This window comes from Ranitomeya variabilis, chromosome 4 (assembly GCF_051348905.1).
Source record: "Ranitomeya variabilis isolate aRanVar5 chromosome 4, aRanVar5.hap1, whole genome shotgun sequence".
Classification (NCBI taxonomy): Eukaryota; Metazoa; Chordata; class Amphibia; order Anura; family Dendrobatidae; genus Ranitomeya; species Ranitomeya variabilis.
In genome coordinates, this window is record NC_135235.1 from 520537779 (window position 1) to 520561068 (window position 23290).

The window sequence follows — 23290 nt, forward strand, 5'->3', positions numbered from 1 at the left end:
AAAAGGCCTAAAGTTAAAGATAACACATTTCCTTTGTATTTCAGGTAAAAAATATAGTCCCTTTTTTCAGTTTAAAAATTACACAAAGGGAAATGGGCGGGAAATGGGCCAATACAAATGTTTGAGCACCCTTGCAGATTTGTGTGGTCAAATAACTTTGTTCAAGGTTTCAGACCTTAATTAGCCTGTTGGGGTTATGTCTTGTTCAATATCATTGTTAGGAAAGGCCAGGTAATGCAAATTTCCCAGCTTTATAGAAACCCAGACTCCCCTAACCTTGTGCCAAAAAACAACAGCCATGGGATCTTCTAAGCAGTTGCCTACCACTCTGAAAATGAAAATGGTGGAGGCCCACAAAGTAGCAGAAGGCTATATGAAGATAGAAAAGCGTTTTCAAGTTGCCCTTTCCTTAGTTTGAAATGTAATTAAGAAATGGCAGTTAACAGGAACAGTGGAGGTCAAGTTAATGTCTGGAAGACCAGGCAAAATTCCAGTTAAGGCCCCGTCTCACATAGCGATTTACCAACGATCACGACCAGCGATACGACCTGGCCGTGATCGTCGGTAAGTCGTTGTGTGGTCGCTGGGGAGCTGTCACACAGACAGCTCTCTCCAGCGACCAATGATCAGGGGAACGACTTCGGCATCGTTGAAACTGTCTTCAACGATGCCGAAGTCCCCCTGCAGCACCCGGGTAACCAGGGTAAACATCGGGTTACTAAGTGCAGGGCCGCGCTTAGTAACCCGATGTTTACCCTGGTTACCAGCGTAAATGTAAAAAAAAAAAAAACAGTACATACTCACCATCTGATGTCCATCAGGTCCCTTGCCGTCTGCTTCCCACACTGACTGAGCGCCGCAAAGTGAAAGTGAAAGTACAGCACAGCGGTGACGTCACTGCTGTGCTGTGCTCTCACTGTACGGCGGCACTCAGTCAGAGCAGGAAGCAGACGGCAAGGGACCTGATGGACATCAGATGGTGAGTATGTACTGTTTGTTTTTTTTTACATTCACGCTGGTAACCAGGGTAAACATCGGGTTACTAAGCGCGGCCCTGCGCTTAGTAACCCGATGTTTACCCTGGTTACCAGTGAAGACATCGCTGGATCGGTGTCACACACACCAATTCAGCGATGTCAGCGGGACCTCAACGACCAAAAAACGGCCCAGGCCATTCCGACACGACCAGCGATCTCGCAGCAGGGGTCTGGTCGCTGGTACGTGTCACACATAGCGAGATCGCTACTGAGGTCGCTGTTGCGTCACAAAACTTGTGACTCAGCAGCGATCTCGCTAGCGATCTCGCTATGTGTGACGGGGCCTTTAGAGATGCTCATAGAATTGCTAGAGAGGCAAATCAGAACTCCCGTTTGACTGCAAAAGACCTTCGGAAAGATTTTGTAGAGTCTGGAGGTGTGGTACATTGTTCTACTGTTCAGAGACACCTGCACAAATATGGCCTTCATGGAAGAGTCATTAAAAAAAAATCTCTCCTGTGTCGTCGCCATAAATTCAGCATCAGAAGTATGCAAAAGAATATATAAACAAGCCTAATGCATTTTGTAAACAAGTCTGTGGACCTATGAGGTTAAAATACAACTCTTTGGCCATAATGATCAAAAGGTATGTGTGGAGGAAAAAGGGCAAAGAATTTAATGAAAAAGAACATCTCACCAACCATTAAGCATGGGGATGGATCAATCATGCTTTGGGGTTGTATTGCAGCCAATGGCAAGGGAACATTTCACAGATAGAGGAAGAATGGATTCAATTAAATTTCAACAAATTCTTGATGCAAACATAACACCATCTGTAAAAAAGCTGAAGTTGAAAAGAGGATGGCTTCTACATATGGATAATGATCCTAAACACATGTTAAAATCCACATGAAATGGATGAAAATCCCTCAAACAAGAATTGAAAGACATTTGGCTGGCTACAAAAAGCATTTACAAGCTGTGATACTTTCAAAAGGGGGTGCTACTTGGTACTAACCATGCAGGGTGCCCAAACTTTTGCATCAACCCATTTTCCTTTTTGTAATTTTTAAAATGTAAAAGATGAAGGAAAAAAAAAAAAAAAAAAAAAAAAAAATATATATATATATATATATATATATATATATATATATATATATATATATATTAGATAGATAGATTGTTTTGCGTAAAATACAAAGGAAACGTGTCGTCTTAATTTTAGCCCTTTTAGAAACCATTTCCTCTTCATCTAGCCTAACTGTTCACAATAACAGTAATTTTGACTAGGGGTGTAATGATTATAGGGGATAACTCAGGACTCAGGAGACTCTTTGCATGGAACAAGACAACTACAGGACACAGTTTTATAAGTGGTAAAGTCTATATTATCACACGGTGATTCAAACATGTGCAGAGCGAAGCTCAAGTCCACAACACTTTAGTAACTTTAGAGGAAAAACGCAATCAAGCAGAAAGTCTATGAAGCACAGTTGAACTTGAGGATACTTGACACGAATAAGTCCTTGATTAGTCCAAACACAGATAGATATGCTTATAAGGCAGTTCAAGCAATGTCTTAGCTCAACCAGGAAGGCCTGGGTGATAATCTCAGATTTAAGCAGAGCAGCAACAGCTTACATGTCCAGCAAATGCAGATGGAAATAAACACAAGCAGCCAGATGGAGGAGGATTACTGGAAACCGATGTATGCAGCAGAAACTCAGAGCTGAGTAGCAGGATTTCCACACAGGTTCACAGGAGCAGGTGCAGGTGCAAAGCCAGGGAGTCACCAGGGTAGAAGCTGGATGCAAGGCAGAATACTCTAGCACAGACTAAAGGCTGGGGTGGAGTTATATAGCAGGAAGACACAGTGCACATGAGACCAAAGACGCCATCTTGGAAAAGGGCAGTAATGCACAAAAGGTAATCAAAATGTTCAGAGTCCTGAAATTACTCCCTCCTTAGAAGCGGCCTCAGGACGATCCTGGACCTGGTCTCTCAGGGAATCTTTGATGAAAACGAGAGATCTTCTGTTGGACATTGATGTTTTCCACAGGTTCCCAAGAGTCTTCCTCAGGGGGATATCCCTGCCATCTTATCAGATATTGGAGCCGATTCCTGCGAATCCTGGAATCAATAATTTCCTCCACCACAAATTGTTCTTGCCCATCAATCACCACAGGCTGCGGAGGTGGCACAACACGTCCCTGGAAGGTATTAGGAGATACAGGCTTTAGTAAAGATACATGAAAAACTGGGTGTGCCTTCATAGTCCTAGGCAGCTTCAGACGGCAGGCCACAGAGCTCACAATACCGTTGATCTTGAAAGGGCCAATGAATTTCTGTCCAAGTTTTTGTGAAGGAACGTTTAACTTCAGATTCTTAGTTGATAACCACACGGAATCTCCTACCTTGAACATGGGTGCAGGTTTACGGAATCTATCAGCCGATCTCTTATAACGTTCTTGAGCCGTGGTCAGGGATTCCTTCAGAACCTCCAGATTTTGCCTCATCTCAGTCAGCCTTTCCTCAACTGATGGAACCGGAGAATTAATCGGAGACCTAGGTAAGATACATGGATGATAACCCAGATTGGCAAAGAAAGGAGTGAACTTAGTGGAAGCGCTCTGAGAATTGTTATATGAAAATTCGGCTAATGGCAGTAACTCCAACCAATCGTCCTGGAGATGGCTGACATAGCATCTTAGATATTGTTCCAACGTCTGGTTGGTACGCTCAGTCTGACCATTTGTCTGGGTATGGTAAGCGGAAGAGAGACAGACATTAATATTGAGTGCAGAACAAAACCCCTTCCAGAATCTTGAAGTGAACTGTACTCCACGGTCAGAGATGATCTCATCTGGGACCCCATGCAACCGGAAGACATTCTGAATAACAAAGTTCACTGTATCCTTAGCTGAGGGGAGGCCGGTGCATGGAACAAAATGAGCGGCTTTAGTCAGGCAATCAACTACCACCATGATCGTATTCATGCCCCCCGATGTAGGCAGCTCCACAATAAAGTCCATTGATATAGACCCCCAAGGGTGGGATGGAACAGGTAATGGTTGCAGGAGACCCGTAGGTGCCACATGAGGAGTCTTGTAACGAGCACATACCTTGCAAGAGAGAACATAGTCCTTAGTATCCTTCAGGCAAGTTGGCCACCAGAAAAATCGGCTTAGGAACTCGTGTCTTCTGTACCCCCCTGTGACCAGCCAACTCGGAGTCATGTACCAACTTGAGGATCTGCAGACGGATGACCTCAGGGACGTAGATACGTCGATCTCTGAACCACATGCCACCCTTAAAGACAAGATAAATATCAACAGGTGGGTTGGCCAGAAATACATCACCGTCATATGCCTCCCTGCACTTCTTCCACAAGTCCTGATCGTGAATAACTCCGATGAAATTGGCATCAGATAGAATGGTCTTGGACGGGGCTCCAGGTACGGAATCCGCAGCATGGATTCGGGATAAAGCATCAGCCTTCCCATTATGAGAACCTGGACGGTACGAGATAACAAAGTTAAATTGATTTAAGAATAAGTTCCAACGAGCCTGATGAGGAGAAAGACATCTAGCGGATCTGAGGAACTCTAAATTGCGATGGTCAGTAAGCAATACGATCTGTTGTGCAGCTCCTTGCAGATGATGCCTCCATTCCTTGAAAGCCGCAATAATAGCCAACAATTCCTTGTCTCCCACGTCGTAATTCTTCTCTGCTGAGGTTAGTCTACGGGAAAAGAAAGCAAAACCAATAAAATGTTGGACCTCCTTAACGTTCTTGGATACTGGCCAGTCAAGGATAGCCTGAGTCTTACCAGATTTCATGTTCAGCCCCTGGGGAGAGATCATATAACCTAAGAACTGTATCTCAGAACGATGGAACTCGCATTTCTCTGGCTTGATATACAGATGGTTCTCTTTCAGACGTCTTAAAACAGCTTTGACATGTTCTTCATGTTCCTGTTGAGAGTCAGAAGAGATTAGTATATCGTCCAAATAGATCACCACAAACTGGTCCAACAAATCTCTGAAAATGTCTTTAGCAAAGTGTTGAAACGTTGCAGGGGCATTACAAAGTCCAAAGGGCATCACAAGATATTCAAAGTGTTCATACCGGCATCTGAATGCTGTCTTCCACTCATCCCCTGGACGAATACGCACCAAATTATAAGCCCCATGAAGATCCAGTTTAGAGAACACCTTAGCATGGCGGACTCTTTCCAGTAATTCGGGAATCAGAGGCAAAGGGTAACGGTTCCGTATGGTTACCTTATTGAGCTCTCGATAGTCCACACAGGGTCTCAGGGACCCATCCTTCTTCTTTACAAAAAATATAGGTGCCCCTGCTGGTGAGGAAGAAGGACGTATGAAGCCCTTGGCCAGATTCTCATCAATATACTCCTTTAAGGCTTGAAGCTCAGGTGCCGCCAAAGGGTATACGTTACCAAAAGGAATAGCTGCCCCAGGAAGCAACTCAATGGGACAGTCATAATGCCTGTGTGGAGGAAGCTGATCTGCATTCTTCTTGTCACAGATGTCAGAGAACTCTTTATATGCTGAAGGTCAAGTAAATACCTGTACCGGTGCTTCCGTAGCCGTGGACTCGGGGACAACTTCAGTTAATGCTGAGTTGCTCCTTGTTGGAAAGATAATCTCCTTGGTCTCCCAGTTGATAGTTGGATTCTGAGAACGCAGCCAAGGGATGCCTAAAATCACAGGAAAATGAGGAGAAGAAATTAACAAGAAAGAGAGTTGCTCCTGATGATTAGGCTCCAACAAAATCTCAAGGGGTGTGGTCTCCTGATCCACAGGCCCGGAGATTAAAAGTGACCCATCCACTGTTTCCATGGTAATTGGAGAGGCTCTTTGCTGAATTTCAATACCATGTTCCTTGGCAAATGCGATATCCATAAAATTGCCACCTGCACCAGAGTCAATCATAGCTGCACTGGAAATCCACTGTCCTGTACACAGGATCTTAATTGGGAGAGAACAGTGAGAGTTCTTTTCATTTAGCTCCTTGGCTGGTGAAGTCATAGAGAGTGAATGGAATACAGCGTTTAAAGGCAGGCTACATTCAGAGATGTCAGATTCATCATCATAGTTGTCATACTCCCCTACCGCTGCTAGCACCTTGTTAGGCCACTTGGGACACTTGGGATAGTTGATTAGAAAGTGGTCAGACTGGCCGCAGTAGAAACATAGACTTTCTCAAAGGCGATGCTCCCGGCGCTCATTACTCTCGCGCCTCTGAACGGAATCAATTTGCATAGGCACCTCCTCTACCTCTCGAGATGTTTTACCTGCAGGCTCTTTGAAAGGAAGGGAAAAGTTAGAAATACAGTTATATGCAGCAAACTTCTCCTGCCTACGCTCAGTAAGGCAAATGTCAATTGCCACACAATGCTGTATAAATGTTTCTAGCTCTTTTGGTGATTCAGAGCGAGCTAATTCATCCGTTACAATGCTAGACAGACCCCTTTTAAAAATAGGTAATTGTGCATAACTGTCCCAATTAGTATTTACCGCTAATCTCCTGAATTCAGTAGCATACTCAATAACAGAACATTTAGCCTGGCATAAAGACAATAAAGCAGATTCAGCGGTTGCACGGCGATTAGGGTCATCAAACATAAATGCCATAGTGGCCAAAAAATCATCCAAATTATTTAACCGCGGGTCACGAGACTCAATCATTGGATTCGCCCAGGCGAGCGCTCGTGCGGTCAGCAGCATTATTACACACAATACTTTGGATCTATCATTAGGAAAATGGTCAGCATGCACATCAAAATATAGCATACATTGATTCACAAGGCCACGAAATTTGTCGCGATCACCATTAAATCTGAATGGGAGCAACTTAGGTGGGCTAGCAGGTGGCGGTTGCCCAGAGGGTAATGTGGCTTGTGCCGCTACTTGTGTGCTAATGTCCTGAAAAGCCATACTGGGACTCTATGCCAGCAAGTTTGTTTTCCTGGGCTGCCATTTGGGTGCTTAAGTCCTGCAAAGTTTGTCCAAACACTTGTTGATTGTGTTCAAAGCTTCCAAACTTCTTTTGCAGACCTTCCACATCTTTCTGCAGTGATCTAATTATGGAGAACACCTGCTCTAGTCTGCTTTCTGCAGTCATTGTTCCATCAGTCTCCTCTTTGGGGGCTAGAGTATCCTGTAATGATTATAGAGGATAACTCAGGAGACTCTTTGCGTGGAACATGACAACTACAGGACACAGTTTTATAAGTGGTAAAGTCTATATTATCACACGGTGATTCAAACAGGCGCAGAGCGAAGCTCAAGTCCACAACACTTGGTGTAAGTAAAATATGCAGCTTAACAGTCTATAGGAACTTTAGAGGAAAAATGCAATCAAGCAAAAAGTCTATGAAGCACAGTTGTACTTGAGGATACTTGACACGAATAAGTCCTTGATTAGTCCAAACACAGATAGATATGCTTATAAGGCAGTTCAAGCAATGTCTTAGCTCAACCCAGGAAGGCCTGGGTGATAATCTCAGATTTAAGCAGAGCAGCAACAGCTTACATGTCCAGCAAATGCAGATGGAAACAAACACAAGCAGCCAGATGGAGAAGGATTACTGGAAACTGATGTATGCAGCAGAAACTCAGAGCTGAGTAGCAGGATCTCCACACAGGTTCACAGGAGCAGGTGCAGGTGCAAAGCCAGGGAGTCACCAGGGTAGAAGCTGGATGCAAGGCAGAATACTCTAGCACAGACTAAAGGCTGGGGTGGAGTTATATAGCAGGAAGACACAGTGCACATGAGACCAAAGACGCCATCTTGGAAAAGGGCAGTAATGCACAAAAGGTAATCAAAATGTTCAGAGTCCTGACAAGGGGTGCCCAAATTTTTAAATGCCACTGTATGTTTGTAATGAAGGAGAAGGTGCTGATTCCTCCTGCTCATAGTTCCGATAGCATGAATCACATGACATGGTGCTTTTAACATTTGGGCACTCTTAATAAATGCAAGTGAGGGTCATAAATCCTATATGACTTTAGACACTGTGGACGTAATGGGCTTTCAGATATATAATTTCATTTGGATATTCAAAGCGATATTTTGCTTGGCATTCCTAACTAAGATATTTGATGACTACACAACTGAATGGTATTGTGGAGCAATACAAAATGTGACATAATAATAGTAATAATAATAATAATGCTTCTTGTGTCTTTCAGAAGATGGACGCAAGCTTAAAGGTGCTATTCAGCGCAGTACTGAGACTGGGCTTGCTGTCGAGATGCCGAGTCGAACTGTACGCCAAGCAAGCCATGAATCAATAGAGGACAGTATGAACAGCTACGGATCTGAGGGAAAGTAAGTCATCTTTTTTATCTGCTTTCAAAAATATTTGGAAAAAATTGGGGAGTGGGGCAAATTGGAGCTAATTGCTTGTATTGTATTGAATAATATTTAGAATTCAGAGTCCTCTGTGGTTGATACCTTTTAATGGCTAACTGAAAAGATGTTAGCCATTAAAAGGTATCAACCACAGAGGACTCTCAATTCCAAATATTATTCTATCTACTGGCTAACACGGTACAAAGATATATATCTTTCTTGTATTGTATTGGTTACTGGTTTCATTAGGTTTACAGTTGGCTGAAGGAAATAGCTAAAATCCTTAACCAGTTCTATCAACCAAAGTTTATGGGTTGTTTGTACTATATGATGTTTGTTACCCAGCTCCAATAGGTATATCTGCCAGACAAATCAGACTTCCTGTACTTCAATGAAGTGACCAAATTTCAGAATTTTTGAAATTATGATGAACATGGGAGCAAAATAGGGTTGAATTTATTAACCCATTACTTGCCAAATTAGCATTTTTTTTTTTTATTTTTTTTTTTAATGGCAGATTTTTAATGATTTGGGTCCTAATGAATCAGAAACATAATTTGTAAAATGTTTTCAGGTACGGATTTTTCAGAAAAGGGCATCCCAATATTCAATTAAAAATGACAATGACATGATTTCCTATTTTGAAAATATTCATTTTACAAACACAACACAAAAAAATGGACCTAATTATAAAAATTATAAAATCTTAGTTCCTAGAAGCTAAAGATTAGGCGTCCCAAAAAAAGGACATTGGTAGATAATGGGTTTTAAGATAGGCACTTCATATGCAGGTCTTAATTTAAAATGCTCTGGAGTAATATGCCCCTTATTTTTTAAGAAGTTAAATTCTGTTAATTATTTCTGCATATCTCTGGCTGTCAGTTTACCAAAAAGTGAAATCTACATCGGCTATAGGACAGTGGAAATTTGGGGTGTAATTAAGACAATTTCTAGTGTAAATAATAGTAGGCTTTTTAGGTTTTTGATGCCCAATCCCTTCTGCTAAACCCCTCTCACCTTTTAAAAAAGTATTTAAAGACTGAGAGAATTAAAAACAACAACAACAAAAAAAAACAAATTCTGGTGCAAATGAGTAGTTTGACAAAATTTGTGACTTTTCCACCAAAATTCTGACTCACGGGCCTTAATAAATTCTCTCTATGGTTGAGATGCAGCCTAGAAGTGGGTGGAAGTCCTTCCACTGATTTATATTACCTACTAAAAGGTTCTAATGGTTGATTCCTCGATAACATGATACCTCTGGCCTTCTGTACAGACTGGAGAAACACGTCTGCCCTCGTATAAATACAGTGCCATAATAGGGTAAAGGCTATTAGTGGCAAAACATCATCTGATTCATGTTTCCCATGGTTCAGGGAGTATGAATCAGAGGCAAAGTTCCTAGTTGCAATACCTAAAACAACACATGGACAGGTGGGGTAAGAACACAGAAGTCTTTCTATTTCTGGACAACCCCTTTAACTTTACATTTTGTAAACTTTGGACATTAGACTCTAGATAAAGATTCTCCTACAAGATTTCCCAGGTCAATGCTGTAGAAGTAGATATAGTGATCTGAGATGAAGTTTACAAGCCCAATGTTACACCCGTCTAGCATGCAGACGCTATGACTCGCTGGTGTAAATATCATTTTGTGAAAATACATGTTTGAATTTTTTTTTTTTACAAATGGAGTATACTTATTTATTAGTTTAATATCTACTTTACAAAATGTCCAATGAAATTGACTTGGAGTAGAAATAAGTTGTTGCATTGTTCAGGGAGCTAAGTGACATGAAATACCCTCTCTGCAAGCCGATGTGTGATATTAAATAAAATGAAAAAGATGTCTTATAAAGGGAAAACGTAGCACTTTCCTACAATTTCACAGCACTTACATCTTTTCAACATTGCATGAAAGCGCATTTCCTACATAGATTTACATTAAAGAGCAATTCCACCTGCTCAGCATATAAATAATATTAGCACCCTGTATACATCCTTGTTTAACGCGTTATTCACCAAAAACCTTGCTGATCGCTGTAGGTTTTGAGATTGAGGCTTTAGAATACCAAGAATGGAACTTTGCAGCCCCATTCTGAGAGGAGCGGATATACTGTATGCACACACTGCCTCCGCTCCATTCATCATCTATGAGACTAGCTGAATGCTGCACTTTGCAGTCTTATAGAAAATAAATGGAGTGAAGGACACGCATGTACATCTCCACTCCTTTCAGGATGGGCCATCAAACTCACGTTATTGGGGTTTTATAGGCCTCATTATTTTAATATCCCTTTAATCATATTGGGTGGGACTAAAGGGACTTGTCCTGGCTGGTTTTGTGTTTATCAAGTATTTTCTAATAGATAAAAATACAGGAGCTTGTGTTCTTCATTGTGTTGTATTCTTCTAACATTTCTCCTGAAATAGATTATTAGACTGGGGCCACGGTCACACATTCAGTATTTGGTGAGTTTTTTACCTCAGTATTTGTAAGCCAAAACCAGGAGTGGAACAATCAGAGGAAAAGTATAATAGAAACACGTCACCGCTAGTGATGAGCGAATATACTCGTTGCTCGGGTTTTCCAGAGCACGCTCGGGTGACCTCCGAGTATTTGTTAGTGTTCGGAGATTAAGTTTTCATCGCGGCAGCTGAATGATTTACAGCTATTAGCCAGCTTGAACACACGTGGGGATTCCCTAGCAACCAGGCAACCCCCCACATGTACTCAGGCTGGCTAATAGCTGGAAATCATTCAGCTGAGGCGATGAAAACGTAATCTCCGAACACTAACAAATACTCGGAGGTCACCCGAGCGTGCTCGGGAAAACCCGAGCAAAGAGTATACTCGCTCATCACTAGTCACCACTTCTGTATTTATCACCCACTCCTGGTTTGGGCTTACAAATACTGAGGTATAAAACTCACCAAATACTGACCTTGTGAACGTTGCTTGGATTTTACTATTTCCCTTGTGATTGATGTGTCCTCCTGCACAGTCCTACAGTCTCCAATCAGCGCAGACTGATTTTCATACATTTTCATGAGGAATAACAGAGGAACACCAAAGTTTTATAAAAAAAAAATGGTGCCATAGAATTGTTATTTTATAGGAAATACAAGTACCTGCGAAAACAAACAGGACAGAAAATTGAAATATCTTTTGGAGGCGTCTTTAATTCGGAGACCGCCATTTGTTTTTATTTGTGTGGAACTTAAATGGCAATTGCTACAATCACTACAGCATTTCCAATCACAGTGGTTGTTACTTTAAAGGCAACGTGTCATCAAAAATTGACCTATTGTTAAAAATCAGTTTTTGTGCATTTATTGATTTTTCAAAAACATTTTTGAAAATTGTTAAAGTGTGTATTCTGAATATTAATTATTAATGTCAAGCTTAACTATCAATAGCCAATATCCAGCTAACACCTCCTTGCTTAACGTTTTCTGGTTCCTTTGCTAGATAATATGTGAATGAACAGCTACTAAATGAGACAAAACCATGCATTAATAAAGGATATTTATTACACAAAAGTCTACAGTTATTATACTATTAAATTACCACTCTAAGACCGTATACAATAAAAGAACACAATGCCAATATACCATTAAATCTGCAATTAACTAATTATGTTTCCCACCCACGTTACCTAAAAACCACATACATGATAATTACAGTACACCATACTATCACTTGCTATCCCTATTGTGATCAAGGGGTTCATATTAATGCAACAAAGGGCTAACAGCAATGATACTTAGACCAATCTTGATGGTGAAGCTGCTGGTTTGCTGCCCATTGAGAGATGAAGGATGATGGAGAGGGGAAAGAGATGATAACACTGGCTGAGGGGCTGCGGTATGGAGCAGAGAGGACAGGGTTGAGGGCAGACAGAGGAGCTGCGGCATGGAGTGAAGAGGACAGGGCTAAGGGCAGACAGAGGGGCTGAGAGCAGGAGGGTGAGTATAGTGCGGGAGTGGACAAGGAGAGAGCGGAGAACAGGGCTGACAGAGGGGCTGAGAGCAGGAGGGGTGTACAGTGAGGGAGTGGAGCAGGAGAGAGCGGAGAGCAGGGCTGACAGAGGGGCTGAGAGCAGGAGGGGAAGTACAGTGCGGGAGTGGAGAAGGAGAGAGCGGAGAGTAGGGCTGACAGAGGGGCTGAGAGCAGGAGGGGAGTACAGTGCGGGAGTGAAGAAGGAGAGAGCGGAGAGCAGGGCTGACAGAGGGGCTGAGAGCAGGAGGGGGAGTACAGTGCAGGAGTGGAGAAGGAGAGAGCGGAGAGCAGGGCTGACAGAGGGGCTGAGAGCAGGAGGGGGAGTACAGTGCAGGAGTGGAGAAGGAGAGCGCGGGGAGCAGGGCTGACAGAGGGGCTGAGAGCAGGAGGGGGAGTACAATGTGGGAGTGGAGCAGGAGAGAGCAGAGAGCAGGGCTGACAGATGGGCTGAGAACAGGAGGGGGAGTACAGTGCAGGAGTGGAGAAGGAGAGAGCGGAGAGCAGGGCTGACAGAGGGGCTGAGAGCAGGAGGGGGAGTACAGTGCAGGAGTGGAGAAGGAGAGCGCGGGGAGCAGGGCTGACAGAGGGGCTGAGAGCAGGAGGGGGAGTACAATGTGGGAGTGGAGCAGGAGAGAGCAGAGAGCAGGGCTGACAAAGGGGCTGCGGCAGAACAAGGAATGGAAGGGGACACACAGACAGCTATGGATGGGGGGCTGGGGCAGAGGGACCAGAGAAGTGAGAAGAGCAAGAGAATGACAGGAAGGGAACACAGTGTGAGGATGCTGATGGTGCGTCTGTAGGGGAGGGGGCAGAGGAATAGTGCAGGAGAGGGCTAATATGATGAGATACGGTGGAGAGAGAGAGCAGGCCTGAGGGGTTGCGGGAGAGCAAAGAGATGAAGGAGACACAGAGGGGGCTCCGAGCTGAGAGAGCAGGGCAAGGAACAGAAGAGAACTAGGGCTGCCACCGTCAGATATTTAAATCTGACTGGGCCCGCTCCCGTGTTGACATACTCACTGCCCCCCTCCTGCACGTGTGCATGCAGGAAGCGAGTGCCAGAGCGGCGATATCACATCACCACTCTGTCACTCACAGCCCAGCTCACACCCATGCGCCCCCGGTGGCAGGGTGCTCTAAAGTGTTGGACGCCTGCATTCATATCATTTTCACCAAAAAAAGAGCATAACCGCAACTCCAAAAATCATACATTGATCTAAAGCCGCTAGGCAAAAATTTATATATAACAGACTCATGAGAATTTTAGTTTAACATTCTCATCAGACTGTATGAAGCCCACTGCCACTTCATGGCGAACCTCTTAGTGGGTCCCTATTGCCCAAATGGAGCGGAGCCGTGATTTTATCAGTCTTGGCATCCGGACACCTGCAGGACGTGGCTACTGCAAGGACAAAGACTCACTTTGATCCTTTGTTCTAGCAGTCTGTGACTATCCCCTGACATGGTGATTAACCATGTCAGCATATGGCCACAGACAACAGATGGACCCATCTTCTTTGATATGCCCGGACAGATCTTGTGCTGGGCATGTCTACAAGGATGGAGGCATATGGGAGCATTATTATATACAGGTAGGGGCAATATAATATGTGGAATAAGGGGGAATCTATAGATATTTATGTGTGGGGGGACATAGGAACACCAGAGGGGCATATATGGGGGCACATACCAGGTGGAAAACATTGCATACACATTTATATGCACTTGTATACATGGTAGCATTCAATATATATATATATATATATATATATATATATATATATATATATATATATATATATATATATATATACACAGTATATACTGTGTATATATATACACACATATTTTAAGGAAGTTACCTTTACAAAAGTGTTTATTTTTCACATCACTTTTCTATCTATATAAAAATTACAAATCTCGCAATTTTCCCACTGGCCACTTTGCCCAGTATTAGGCTCCTTATTCCTATTGGACACATGGCTACTGGCAGTAATACACTGACTCAGACCCTACTAAATTATATTAAAGTATTTGATGTGCATGATCTAATCAGGGCAAAGGTCATTGTTAAGGGAGAGGATGAGGTGTTACTTTCCCTATTGTGAATAGTGAATTCTGTTTATCTGATTTGTATAGAGGTGCTTCCTGTCATTGTAATCCTGCCTTCTGTACACACAGGAAGTTTAAAAGGATTGTCCAGGTGTGACAGGAAAGTCTGCAGTCACCAGGAGCTGGCAGTCATGTGACCATAATTATGCAATATGCATGCTCCCAGTCACATTTCAGCTAGATGTGCATGGCCTCTCTCAATACACGTGATCAAGTGAAGGCTGTGTACGTCTAGTAGGAATGTAGCCAGACATATGCATATCACATGACCATGACCGCGCAGTCTTACCGCTGGCAATGAAGAATCCTACAACTACATGGAGTGCCTGCAGACTTTCATGCTAAACCTTAACTGCCCTTTTAAATATGGTATTAGGCCTAGTGGCCATTGTGAAAATTGTAAGATATTTGATTTTTTTTTCTTATTTTATGAATAAAAATAAATACAGAATTTATCATAAAAAAAAGTTTTAAACAATAGTTCATTCTCTGATGACATTCTCTTTAAGGCCTTCTTCCCTAGCACAGCAGGTGGATTTGTTCTTTGACCATATTAATATAGGATTGGTAATATATTTTCTGATGGGAAACCCACAGTGAAAGCCGTTTGTAGGACATTACATGCCTGGGTTCTAATGTTCATGTGATCAGGTGGCTCTCCCAATGTCTGGCATGCACCAGGTGCTACTCTACTCTGTCCTTCTAGCAATATCTTTTACTGGTGGTTAAGGCACAAGTCGTATGAAACAGAAAACAAAACAGGTTGGCAGGCGGGAGAGGAGTGCCAGACATTGGGAAACTCTCCTAGCTCCTGTCAACCTAGTCTTTTTTCATACAGGCAGCGTACTGACCACCAACAACTCTGTCCCAGTGGGAGCGAGCAGGGAGCACCAGGCTTGAGTCAGTCTTTGGGGGACACAATGGACCCCAGGTAGGTAACCCATTGTCAAGTCATGCTTTGTAAAACTGTAACCCTGTGCGGAATTGTGCCTAACATGACATGATCCTGGCATGCTGATACATTTACTCAGTTTTTTTTTAGTGAAGTGAAACTGATTAGAGTCTTGAAACCTTAAGTGGGATGACCACTATATATTATTTTCCACTATCTGATCAATGTATAAATCCCGAGTTCTGATTATGACTTGGATGTCAAACTAGTGGAATTAGCTGTGAAAATAAATGTGCCTTCACTATCAGACATATTGCAAGATTCCAAATTGCCCCTGGGTGACAGGCCTAATGTGCATTTCATGGAATACAGCATTACTTGTCCCCTGCTTTCCAGAAACAAATGACATAACAAGAAATAACTGAGCACCATAGTCTGGGGTGAGACGAGAATGTGCAAGGATCTTCGACTGATGGGGTTTTGTTTAGATTTTAGGAGAAGTGCTATTTTATTCTTAGTGACTCATTACTTGAAGTGAGCACATACTGTTTCCGCAACCACCATGACCATTCTGTAGTAGGTAATGCAGAGTTTATGTAAAGGTTGTCTTTTGTATTCTTGAGTTTCGGGTGAATTGGAACTAATAGGCAAAGATGTGCTTATGAAGTCAACCATTTTCCTTGGTCGTAGACGACCTGCCTGCTTCTTCCTTGTAAAAAAAAAAAGGATGAGCTATTTTCTAGCCTGTCAGATAGCGAGTAAAACAATAATTTTAACAAACTGCTGCAATTTACAGTTGACGACATAACGCCATCTATTTCTCTGTCACTGCAGAAAGGAAGTCATTTTAACAATGTGCCTGTGTGGCAGCGCGTTCAAAAGACGCAATTTTAGTGACTTTAAATATCATCTGAAAATGAAGAAATGAAATTTAAAGAATTTAAAAGGGTTTGAAAAACCCACAGGATTCTTCCAGCTTCTGGGTTATACATCTATACTATGCATCCACTGAAGAGCTAATGCTTAGGCCAGGCTGCCATATTGGAATTCTGTTAGGACTTAAGTACAGATTCTGATGACATTCTGCAGGCGATGCAAGGGAAGCTGGTAAATTATTCTTCATTCACATGTTAGAAGAAAAAAATAACATAATGAACATGCTGCAATTTTTTACATTTATGGCATCTTCAGCCTTTGAGCAGATGCCACGAGAAGCTACAGATTAGCCACTCTGGTATATACAAGCCATGAGCAGCATATTAATATTGGGTTTTATATATACAAGCATTAATAAGGTTTTCTGAGATGCCCGATAAGAGGATATTATTCTGCTCCACTGTTAAAACCAATGATGAATCAATCGGTCATCATGATCATCTGATTGTTGGATTTGTATAGATGAGGATAAAAGAGTAGGCAATATTTTGCTCTGAAAAAGTACTTTTCAGTCTCAGATGACACTATTAGGTCTATGTTGCACTGCCTGGTTTTATATATATTTCTCAGTTTTAAATGTAATATGAAACAAAACAGAATCAAAGCAACAGAGAAGATTAACCCCTTAACCCCCCCAAGCCTGTCACTTTATGAGTTACTAACTCTGGAACGCTTCAATTGATCCCACTGATTTTGAGATTGTTTTCTTGTGACATGTTACACTTCATGATAGTGGTAAAATTTGTTTGATAAGACTTGTGTTTATTTGTAAAAATATCATGAAATTTGGTGAAAATGTAGCAATTTTCAAACTTTTAATTGTTGTGCCTTTAAACCAGAGTGTTATGTCACTCAAAACAGTTCATAAATAACATTTCCCACATGTCTAATTTATAGCAGCACAATTTTTTCTATTAGCGAGTTATAAGGGTTAAAAGTTGATCAGCGATTTCTCATTTTTAAGATAAAATTTGCAAAAGCTTTTTTGAAGCACTACATCACATTTAAAGTGACTTTGAGGGGCCTACATGAATATGTATGTGTGTCTCTGTGTGTGGGCGGAGAATATGTGTGTGTGTGTCTGTGTGTGTCTGTGTGTCTGTCTGTGTGTGTGTACCCATGCGACGTGTGTACCAAGGCGTCTGTGTTCAATTTTTAAAAAAATCAAAACATTTACATATTCACATACACAATACATACTCACCAAACACCTAATCTTCGATGCCTGTGTTTCCTGCAAACAATAAAAAATGATAAACCAACATTTACTCACCTTTCCGCCGTAGTCCATTTAAAACCGAATGTCCCATGCCACTCTTACCCGGCCGCAAACAATACACTGACAGGAGGTGATCGCTCCCGCAGTGTATCACTGAGCCGTTGGAATTCATCAGCTGATCAGCTCCGGTGCTCTCACTTACAGCACCACTGTGTGGGAAAGTTCTCACACAACTGTAGTGCCGTAAGTGAGAGCACCGGAGCTGATGAACTCTGGTGAACTTTCACGGCAGGGATACACTACAGGAGCGATTACCTCCTGTCAGTGTAACTGTCGGAGGCAGGGTAGAGCGATCATATCTTCTGATGTGACTGTTCTACACGTGAGATCACCTTTGGATACTCGGTATTAAATGGACTACATCTGACAAGCTGGTATTATATGCTGGTTGGTTTATTACTTTTTGATTGTTTGCAGGAGACGAGGGCGTCTGGGATCAGGCGTTCAGTAAGTATGGTAAATTAAGATTCAATAAAGGGGTCTATGTGATTATTTCAAATAAAGGACTTTATTCTGGCTGTGTCTTTATTTACCTCGTAACTATAGGATTAGTAATGGATAGGTGTCTTAAGGTACCGTTACACTAAACGACTTACCAACGATCACGACCAGCGATACGACCTGGCCGTGATCGTTGGTAAGTCGTTGTGTGGTCGCTGGGGAGCTGTCACACAGACAGCTCTCTCCAGTGACCAACGATCAGGGGAACGACTTCGGCATCGTTGAAACTGTCTTCAACGATGCCGAAGTCCCCCTGCAGCACTCGGGTAACCAGGGTAAACATTGGGTTACTAAGTGCAGGGCCGCGCTTAGTAAGGTCTTCCCTGCACTGAATGTATCAGCGCCGGCAGTAACAGCGGTGACGTCACCGCTGTGCTCTGCTTTACTGCCGGCGCTGACACAGTCAATGCAGGGAAGCTCTCAGCAGCAGCGCGTGCATTAGCAGCGCTCCTGCCGAAAGCAGTTTTAACCCTGTGGACGCCAGGGGACGTGAAAGACATCAGAATGTGAGTATGTACTGTTTTTTTTTTTACTTTTACAATGGTAACCAGGGTAAATATCGGGTTACTAAGCGCAGCCCTGCGCTTAGTAACCCGATATTTACCCTGGTTACAAGTGAACACATCGCTGGATCGGCGTCACACACGCCGATCCAGCGATGACAGCGGGTGATCAGCGACCAAAAAATGGTCCTGATCATTCCCCAACGACCAACGATCTCCCAGCAGGGGCCTGATCGTTGGTCGCTGTCACACATAACGAGATCGTTAGCGGGATCGTTGCTACGTCACCAAAAGCGTGACGTTGCAATGATATCGTTAACGATATCGTTATGTGTGACTCAGCCTTTATTGACGCCTCTCCATTACTAACCAGGGCAGTGGAGTCGGAGCCCATTTTGGTGGAGTCAGTGTAAACTAGACCAACTCCGACTCCTAAAATATACAATTAATTGGGTATAGTAGTTCAATGCAGTTTGTGTGGAATATTTTTGTAATAAGAATTTGGGAATGTTATTAAATGTGCTATAAATGTCTGTCCTATTCCTGATCTAAAGTCTAGACTTTTAGCTGAGTTGAATCTGTGCTGCAGTTTATGTTCATGATAGTAGTGAAGCGCCTCCTCTATAGATAAGGGGAAAAGTAACAAACACACAGGGAAGGAAAGCTTACATTCATCTCAGAACATCTGGAGTGAACAGGAAAGCAGGATTAAGGAAGGTAAGTACTTCTTAAAGCATATCTAAACTTTCAATAAGCTGGGGATAAGTCAATAGTCCAGTATATGTTGTCTCTGTATGCTTGAAGTTTTAGCTTGTTTTACCTCTTAACTCATGTTTGGAGAAATTAGATGCTCTGATGACTTATATACACTATACATGGAATATAAGTGGAAAAATAGTTTTCTAACATCTCAAATTCGGAAATACAGTAATAGGATCGATGAGGACATATATATTTGTGTGTGTGTTCTGGAATATGATTCAGCACAAACATGCTCCCTCCCTCCTCCCCTCTTCATAGACTGTGTAGAAATATGATGTGAAGCATTTAGTGAGCTGTACTGTGAGACAAGCTTGATCAGAGTAAAGCTATCTAACAACATACACTGTGTTTCAAATTATTATGCACAAAGAGTTTAGGAGTGATAAGGTTAGAATTTTTTTGTTTGTCATTTAAACTCATTGATGGTGATGTGTGTCAGGGCTCTTTACATCACTGAAAGCAATTGCAGATACCTGTGCAAATTAGTGTGGCAGGTGTGTCCAAATAAAGGCAAGACTACTTAAGAAGGCTGTTCCACATTATTAAGCAGCCTACATTTTTTGCCAAAATGGGAAAGAAAAAGGATGTGTCGGCTGCTGAGAAGCAACAAATTGTGGTATTTAGGTCAAGGCATGACTACAATCAACATTGCCAAGATACTTCATCATGATCATCACACAATCAAGAAGTATGTAGCCGATTCCCCGCACACACGTGTGCGTGCTGATAAGGAAAAATTGAGGACTCTTTCCAACAGGCAATTGCGTAAGGTTAAAAGAGCAGCTGCAAAAATGCCTTGTCATAGCAGGAGACAAGTTTTTGAAGCTGCTGGTGCCTCCAACGTCCCCAGAACAACAAGATGCAGGGTCCTTCAGAGGTTTGCAGCTGTGCGTAAGCCATCCTGTCGACCACCTCTATCCACTGCACACAAGCAGAAACGGCTCCAGTGCGCCAAACGATACATGAAGACTGACTTCCAAACTGTTTTGTTCACCGATGAGTGCCGTGCAACGCTCGATGGTCCAGATGGATGCAGTGGAGGATGGCTGGTTGATGGACACCCCATGAAAACACGGCTAAGGCGCCAACAAGGAGGAGGTGGAGTAATGTTTTGGGCTGGAATCATGGGGAGAGAGATTGTTGGCCCCTTTATGATCCCTGAAGGGGTAAAGATGAACTCCATAATCTATGTGGAATTTCTAAAACAACACTTCCTGCCATGGTTCAAGAGGAAGAACCGTGCTTTCCGCAGTAAGATCATTTTCATGCATGATAATGCACCGTCTCATGCTGCAAGAAACACATCTGCATCTCTGGCTGCTATGGGCATAAAAGAGGACAAACTTATTGTGTGGCCACCATCTTCCCCTGACCTCAACCCCATTGAGAACCTCTGGAGCATCATCAAAAGGAGTGTCCATGATGGCGGGAGGCAGTTCACATCTAAGCAACAGGTCTGGGAGGGTATTCTGTCCACATGCAAAACAATTGAAGCAGAAACCATCCAGAAACTGACAAATTCAATGGACGAAAGAGTTCAGAAGCTTCTTTTGAACAAGGGGTCCTATGTGCAAATGTAACATCACCTAGAATAAAGTTTTCCTTGAAAACTGTTTGATTTCGTTTTGTAATAAGCTGATAATGCTTATAACTTCCCAATTCTGCTGTGCAGAATAATTTGGAACATGCATTTTGAGTGTTTATTTTTTTTTTTAAATATACTGTTTTCATAGGCAGTTTGTTCCAAAACATTGGAATTATTAACAATGACTGCAATTCAGATAGGTAATTTAGAGAAAATATGAGGAAATATTATTTGCATAATAATTTGGAACACAGTGTACTCAGGCAGTGATGAAAATGCTCCTTCAAGAGATTTCAATCGAAAAAGACATTTACAACGCTGCCACCCAGAAGTTTTCAAAGCTGTGATTGAAAAAGCAGCACCACAGCAGCACCAAGAAACCAGAGACCAGCACTTCAGGCAAAGGAGGAGGAAACAGCAACTCAAAAATCAGTTACAATATACATTGAAAGTGACAAAGTATCTGTAACAATGACAGCATATGTGTTTAAAAGATAGCTCATCGAGCTTGTTGTGAAGGACAGTGTACCCTTATCATTATTTGCAGGACCAGCTTTTACAGCTCTTAATGGAGACATGGCTCGCAAACTTGGTGTTTCTCTGTAAACAGAAAGTATCAGAAAATTAGTAATTGAAGAAGCCCTTAACTGAATGGAAGATCTTAAAATGACTCTCAAGAGCTGCTTTGTGTTTCTTAAAATGGATGACTGCACACCTCACTGAGTGAAAAATGTTGCTATCAACGTTCAATATGTTTGTGACAACAAAAAAATTGTTACTAAGACACTGGCAGTAAAACATACTAAAGCTCATCGCAAAAGAAAAGGGAAGTACAAAACCAAAAAGTAAAATTAAGATATATTATTCACAATAGGTTAAAATCAAGAGTCATCAGTATACATAGGGAAATCAAATGGGGCAGAGTGAGCTCCAAGCAACCCATAACATAAATGATAATAACAATCATATACAAAGTCATAAAGGCCAGTTCGCCTTAAATAAATCAAGATATTTTTAGTAGTTTTAACATATATTAAAAGCAGGTGAAACAGCAGGCTCTGAATTGTTAGAATAAATTTCAAAGTGGACCAGTATAATAAATACAAAATCTGCCTGTAGGGAATTAAGGTGCAAGTGCATAAGCCTAAAAACATGCATCAGTGCATAAGGCCTAGTTAACCCCTTCCCGACCTGTGACGCCACGTAGGCGTCATGAAAGTCGGTTTCAATCCGACCTGTGACACCTATGTGGCGTCATGGAGGGATCGCGTTCCTGCAGATCGGGTGAAAGTGTTAACTCCAATTTCACCTGATCTGCAGGGACAGGGGAAGTGGTACTTCAGCCCAGGGGGGGTGGCTTCACCTCCTCGTGCCTACGATCGCTCTGATTGGCTGTTGAAAGTGAAACAGCCAATCAGAACGATTTGTAATATTTCACCTATGAAAATGGTGAAATATTACAATCCAGCCATGGCCGATGCTGCAATATCATCGGCCATGGCTGGAAACCCTGACCTGCCCCCCCACCGCCACCGATCGCCTCCCCAGTCCTCCGTCCTGTGCTCCGCTCCCCTCCATCCGCCTGTCCACTCCCCCGTCCTCCTGTCCGCTCCCCCGTGTTCTGATCCCACCCCCGTGCTCTGATCCCCCCGTGCTCCGATCCCCCCCTCATACTTACCGAACCCCTCCCGGTGTCCGTCCGTCTGCTCCATGGCCATGTTCCAAAATGGCGGGCGCATGCGCAGTGCGCCCGCCGAATCTGCCGGCCGGCAGATTCGTTCTAGGTACATTTTGATCACTGTGATAAAACCTATCACAGTGATCAAAATAAAAAAAATAGTAAATGAACCCCCCTTTATCACCCCCATAGGTAGGGGCAATAATAAAAATAAAGAAAATATATTTACTTTTATTTTTACACTGGGGTTAGGGTTAGAACTAGGGTTAGGGTTAGGGCTAGGCTTAGGGCTACGGTTAGGCTTAGGGTTAGAATTAGGGTTAGAATTAGGATTAGGGTTAGAATTAGGGTATGTGCACATGCTGCGGATTTCGCTGCGGAACCGCAGCATTTCCGCAGCTGCGGGTCTGCAGCGGTTTCCCATAAGTTTACAGTACAATGTAAACCTATGGGAAACGAAATCCGCAGTGCACATGCTGCAGAAAAAAACGCGCGGAAAAGCAACGGTTTATATTCCGCAGCATGTTAATTCTTTGTGCGGATTCCGCTGCGGGTTTACACCTGCTCCAATAGAAAACTACAGATGTAAACCCGCAGCGGAAACCGCACTAGAAACCGCGATAAATCTGCAGTAAAAACCGCAGCAGTTTTGCACTGCGGATTTATCAATTCCGCTGCGGAAAA

At 42.6% G+C, this 23290-nt stretch overlaps 1 protein-coding gene across 3 annotated transcripts in view; it reads left to right on the plus strand.

The window, feature by feature from the left end:
* Window positions 1-23290, plus strand: part of RIMS4 (regulating synaptic membrane exocytosis 4) — a 1070250-nt gene that overhangs the window by 909958 nt on the left and 137002 nt on the right. For 2 of the 3 annotated variants that reach the window (XM_077252187.1, XM_077252185.1), the window contains 2 exons: window positions 8196-8334; window positions 15309-15401. In XM_077252187.1, coding sequence (XP_077108302.1) covers window positions 8258-8334; window positions 15309-15401 — 170 coding nt within the window. In that variant the 5' untranslated portion in view covers window positions 8196-8257. The remainder of the gene's footprint in view (window positions 1-8195; window positions 8335-15308; window positions 15402-23290) is intronic. The other variant, XM_077252186.1, reaches the window with a different exon arrangement.